We start from the raw sequence: 6,035 nt of genomic DNA, 5'->3' as shown, positions 1-6,035 counted from the left end.
GTAGAATAGTTTTATTGACATTTTTACATTTATAAAACGCTGAAAATCTATAATAATCACAATGTATTGTATGTATTACTATTTTCATATTTACTGTAAAAAATGCATTTATTTATTTACAAAACATTACACTATTTTCTATGAAATTCCACACACTTTCTTTAATGTGTTGCTGTTAATAAGCCAAAAAGCAAAGCCCATCTGCCTTTTACTCCCCGGATGACTGAGGTTTTCTGTGTACAAATCATATATTTTCACAGCACTTTTTCCCAAACATATTCCCAAATAAAATAACTTTCGGTTTCCAAAATTTCCACAAATTTTCTTAAGTTGAATGACTAAATCTGGCTTGAACCTAAACTCACTGATGTACTTAAATAATGATAAGATGGATTCAGAGGACGCGGGCAGATGTGCTGACGCCCGCTTTGGGACAGGTTGTTGGCAGGTCGGCTTGGCGTAAATTTCTTTTGAAACTGAAACAAAAGATGCAGACGTGAGTTGATATAATTTGATGATGCTCTGCAGATGATGTCATCAAGAATCTCTGGGGGGTGAAGCCAACTGGAGGCACTGCTCTGTCTGAAGCTCTGTTATTTAGATTTTAATCTGAGTCAGAAACAACTGACTTATCTTAAACATGTGAGCTAATTTGTAGAGGTAAAAATTGCATTACAAGTTACATTACAGACATTAGTCAACAGTTTTTCAGTCACTTTCACCTTTTTTGTTGAAAATCTAACACTTAAACGAGACTTTGAATGTTCCTATTGATCACAGGATTGTTTTTTTTTTTTTTTTTTTTTTTAAGTGAGACTATCTGAAAAACTGTTGGCTATAATGTTATTTAAGAGGGACTTTAATAGCACAAATCAGCTCACCTGTTGTAGTTCCAAATCAGTCAGAACTTTACAGTCAGATTGTGTTAAAACAAAGCCCAGATCAAAGTCTAATTTGAGTAACAGAGCTTCAGACAGAGCGGTGCCTCTAGTTAGTCATTTATGTTGATGACAGCACCAGCAAAGTATCACTAGTTATGACGTGTGCAATGCATGCAGTACTTACACGTTTGTGCAAGAGAAATGCAGAGAAAACCAGGATGCATATGACAAAAGGGATGGACATGACGCTCAGGGAGACAAGCACAACATCATCTAGGAAATTGCCACCGCACTCAGCTTGAACCTTTTTTGGAATACGATCTACAATTACGAGGAACACATAGTGCACAATTACATTTATTTTAAGGTGTAACTTTTATGTGACAGACATATTGTGCACGTAATCTAACCATAACGATAATGAACAGTACAGATGACAAAGCGCAGCCTTGAGGGTAACTTAAAAAAATCGTCCAAAGTTTTTCCTTTAAATATTTTCGTGAAGTATATAATATAATTTTACTTCCTGGAATGACATGGCCAATAGATGTGAAATGGTTAGTGCTAGATAGTCAGGTTTGTAAGGACTGACGTTATCATGTAGCTGTGGTTGCCCTGTTAGCTTCTGTTGCTTTGAACTGTTATATTTTTAACTGTTTTATGTTTCATTTCCTGTAAGTTGAGATAAGGCTTGAAGGTGACAAATATTTTACTTCTGCTAACATATTAACTACCCAAAAACATTTTCATTACCTTAACCTTAGCCATTTGCCTCACTTTAGCATCTTGCATCAATCTTGTTCCTAAACTTAACCAAACCCTAACCTTAAAATTCCCCGAAACCATTTCCTCTGTACGTGTTCACAATAGATACAGTTACCACACCTGTCGAGTAACTATATCATACTAGTCTGTCTGGTAACTGTACCTATTGTGAACATGTACAGAGGATTAGTAATTCTTTCATGGACATTGAATCAGGTCAAAGTTTTAGTATCAGAACAATCATTAATTGCAACACCACTTATGTTGTATACCGACTTGAATGTCCATGTGTTTTTATGTTGGCCGAACAAAACGCAACCTGAAAAACAGACTGGCTGAACACAAACAGAGTATAAGGACCTGTAACCCCCTGTATCCCATGACCATGTACCATAAACAAACCAAGCATGGCAGTTGTAAAAGCCTAAAAATATGGAATATGGAATAGAACACGTTCAAGGAACAATAAGAGGAGGAAATAGACTGAAAAAACTTCTTCAGAATCTTATTGAATTTATTCTGTCAAGGCTGCACAGTTTCCAGGCATCAATGGAGAGTTAATATAAATCAATGCCTACTTTTTACATTGGATAATTTCATAAATGTTTTTAAGATTCATCATCGAGAAAAGTATACATCTCTAGCACTTTTGTATTTTTTATATTATGTAGTAGTTATTTACACTAATATGAACATGAATGTATGCATGATTTAAATGTCATATTAAGAACAAAACTCACTTTCTCACTTCACCGTTGATCATGTGAGCTACACCTGTGAATTTAAATCTGCTCTGGGACAGCCATCCTGAGTGTGCCCCCCTATGGAGGCCAAAGGACCAAAACGCATTGGCAAGATTTTAACTTTACCTGCCTATTTTGTATTTTTTGAGTGCCTCTGTTTTTTGGGGGGTTTTTTGTTTTTTTTTTTTTCAGCTTTGTATTTGAGACTACACTGAAGAGCACCAAAAGGACAATTTTGCACAATCTCTATACATCCAAGTATCTCATGCCCCTAACTTTTTGCATACTTGAAGTTGTATTTTGTTTCATTCACAAGTTTGATGAGCCCTTTATTAGTGTGTCTATGTCTCCATCTCAAAATGCTCTGTTCCACCTTGTGATGTCATGAAGCGGTAGTTTTCTAGATAACCGCTACCTATTACCTTTAGTTCAGTAGAGATTGGCAGTTCAAGGGCTGAGATCATCCAAATGATCTCATTTAAGGTGTACAGAGTTTGAAAAACAAACTCCAGGTATGTTTATAATATAGATCATTTTTGGATTGTGCAATAATGGGAACTGTGCAATGAGTGTAATGTGCAATGAGTGTAATGTGCAATGTGTGGAATGTGCAATGAGTGTAATGTGCAATGTGTGGAATGTGCAATGTGTGGAATATGCAACTATGGGAACTGTGCAATTTTTATTTTGACCCTTCTTTGACCCCAGCCTTTGGGTCAACAGACGGAAATTAACTTTTGACTATAATCTGGTGTGTTTACCTTTGTGCTGAATCATGTCTGTTCATTAATATGCATTGTCCCAACCAAATAAATAAATTAAATTAAATTAAATAGCTGTTGTTAACTATGCTTTAGTCAAACGTATAGTCCAACCTGTCATATGCACTTTTACACGGAGAAAGACTGTGTGTGTTTACCGTTGATTATAATAATGCTGCCATTGGTTTCGAACGTCTCAGATTTGTTACTGTAGTATTTCCAGCGGCAGAAGTACAGGTCTGTGTCGTCCACCTGCAGCTGGGACAGGCTGAAGTTGATCTTAAGGTCTGTCTCACTGGACAGGACCACTCTGGCATCTGCACGCCCTTTGTACCTGGTGATGGTCTTCTTGCCAATTTGACCACTGTTCAGGAATAGGTAAACTACATTCCCAGGGTTAAAACGCCGGTCTAGAGACAGTCCCAGGACACTCTTGGATGTGATGGAGCACATGATGTTAACAGACGAGTTCACCCTCATTTCTGTTGTGGAGGACGGGATCTGTGTACCTGCAGGATAATGGATGACAGTATGTGAGGAAACGGTACATGAAATGGGCTGAACGTAGTACTAAAGACCTCAAGAAGGGGCTGTAGGGTTGTTTTGTTTTTTTATCATGGAGCTCAACAGTGACCGCCCACCCCCTGGTTCTGGACGCAAATTTCCCTTTCATTTTTCCCAGTGACTTTGTGACAAAAAAATTATATTAAAAGTTTGAAAGCAGCTCTGTGGTAACTAATGACCACAGTACAAATCATTTTATATAAAGTCTGATTCTGAAACTAACCGCAAAGTTATTTTAAGTTTTAAACATATTTTTTGGACTTGAAACAACCACATTACAAATATCAGTTAGCATGTAGCTGGTTAGCCTCTTAAAGCTTATGTTATTATTTTTTTTTATAATGTTGCTTCCTCATCAAAAACATACTTATAGTTTGTTTTTGTTTCATTCACACATGTTTAACACACAAACTCTGCATATTTAGGCTGAGTTTTTCTCTGAAATTGAAAACACTTTGTTCCACCTTGTGATGTCATCATGTGGTAATACAGGAAGTGCTCCACTGTGCTTTTAAACTTCACACACCTTCACTAGAATCATTTGGATGATTTCAGCGCTGGAATTGCCAATCTCCACTGAACTAAATCATAAAAGTAGCTGTTAACTTGAAAACTACCACCTCATGACATCACAAGGTGGAACAGAGCATGTTGAGCTTTGGAGATATAGACAGATTAATAACAAAAGATTACTCAAACATGTGTGGATAAAACAAAACACAGATCCAGGTATGTTTTTGAGGAGGTAACACTATTATAACATTGCTTAAAGCTCACAAGAATACATTTTGTGCAATACAGGACCTTTAATACTTGCATTTTTTGAAAAGTCTATGGAAAAAATTGATATAAAATTGACTTGCAGAACCAGAGCAGACTTTGAAGTGGGCAATACTGTTGAGCTCCATAGTAGCTGGAACTGGAATCGATGAGAAATAAAACATGCAAATACAAGATATTAGCTATAGGTGCACTATGTGACTCTTTTGATGGAGGATCCACTACTGGATTGTCTCCATGGTGATGTAATTGCTTTTGCTGTAATGTTCAGCAGTATGGCATTAAACTTATCCCCAAGGAGACTAATAAGTAAATGTGTGTAATCAGATACAAATGTTCTTACATTCAGAAGTTATCAAAACCAAAAGAATACATTGTGGTACAGAAGTATGCATTTTATATTGCATGGTATTAGGAAGAGAAAACCACAGCTCTTGTGGTGCGTGTGTGATCAGTGATAAATAAATGCACAATAAGCATTGCGACAAACACGTCTAATATGTCGCCTTTTTAAACATGAAAATATGATGCAACTCAGTGTGAAAGTATCAGAATACCATACTCTGATCAGTCCATTTAACAAATATGTTGCAAAATACATTTTAATGCATGCATTCAGTATTCTGTAACTGTAACACATTTTCAAAGTATTATTGTCAACACTAGTGGCACCACCAGGCCAAGTTACAGGTCAGATCTGTGGAGAGGTGACACAGTAAGGATGCATGGTTTTAAGGTCTTTCTTTGGAGAAAAAAAAATGGCAGCACTTGAGTAAAATCAAGAAAGTTGTGCTGTGAGAACATCTCAGGCAAAGCAATGACATTTTCATGAAGACAAGCAGGCGGCAGACTCTCCACCAAAGTTACATAATGTACCTTTAAATAAAATCAAATAATAGTTTTTGTAAGTTCCATCCTACAAGTTTTTAGATACTTTTTGAATTAAAAGGTACATAAGGAACAAGATTCAAACTATTACACCCTGCACTCAGAAATATTACTCTTTGAAACCCGATGCCATTTTGGACTCACCTATTACTGTGTTTTCCATTCCCTGATGCACAGGTAAACAGAGCAGCCCGAGCACGCAGCTGCACCACAGGGCCCTCATGGTGCAGCAGAGCCTCTCAGTGCAGGTCTTCAGATGGAGCTCAGTCACTGTCTTCAAGTTCAAACAAATGCTCAGAAGCTGTAAGTCAACAGGATGTGACACTAGTGATGCTTTGATAACAGGATATATATGTAAGTGCTGACTGGTAGCACAGGGTCTGATGGTTCCAATATAAATAATACGGACCTTAGAATATATGTCAGTTGTATTATAGGAGGAAGGGGTTGCTTAGTATTTAAATGCACTTAAAATACTTTTAAACAAAGTCAGTTCAGGCACAAACCTTTACAAGTTGTGTTCGTCATCTAGAGTTTCAGATGAAGGGTAATCACTTGAATAACTCTATGGGAGATTCAAGGCTTTTGGAAGAAATATCCAAATTTATTGTCCACAAATGTTACCGTATAATTTGTTTGTGACTGGCTCCACA

At 36.8% G+C, this 6,035-nt stretch overlaps 1 protein-coding gene across 1 annotated transcript; it reads right to left on the bottom strand.

The window, feature by feature from the left end:
• Positions 1–135: 135 nt before the first annotated feature.
• On the bottom strand, positions 136–5,657 carry LOC117387249 (uncharacterized). Its single transcript, XM_033984698.2, has 4 exons — positions 5,527–5,657; positions 3,309–3,659; positions 1,066–1,202; positions 136–476 (listed from the first exon to the last, which is right to left on the bottom strand). Exons 1-4 carry the CDS (start codon positions 5,603–5,605, stop codon positions 339–341), a joined length of 705 nt encoding a protein of 234 aa, XP_033840589.1. The 5' UTR covers positions 5,606–5,657; the 3' UTR covers positions 136–338.
• Positions 5,658–6,035: the final 378 nt, after the last annotated feature.

This window comes from Periophthalmus magnuspinnatus, chromosome 19 (assembly GCF_009829125.3).
Source record: "Periophthalmus magnuspinnatus isolate fPerMag1 chromosome 19, fPerMag1.2.pri, whole genome shotgun sequence".
Lineage (NCBI taxonomy): Eukaryota > Metazoa > Chordata > Actinopteri > Gobiiformes > Gobiidae > Periophthalmus > Periophthalmus magnuspinnatus.
This window is presented reverse-complemented; position numbering and strand designations above follow the sequence as displayed.

Excerpts from the sequence above, each read along its gene's own strand:
- LOC117387249 (XM_033984698.2), bottom strand. The coding sequence starts at position 5,605 with ATGAGGGCCCTGTGGTGCAGCTGCGTGCTCGGGCTGCTCTGTTTACCT. Across the intron at positions 3,660-5,526 it reads AATGGAAAACACAGTAATAG|GTACACAGATCCCGTCCTCC; the intron begins GTGAGTCCAAAA and ends ATTATCCTGCAG. Across the intron at positions 477-1,065 it reads CATTTCTCTTGCACAAACGT|TTTCAAAAGAAATTTACGCC; the intron begins GTAAGTACTGCA and ends CTTTTGTTTCAG.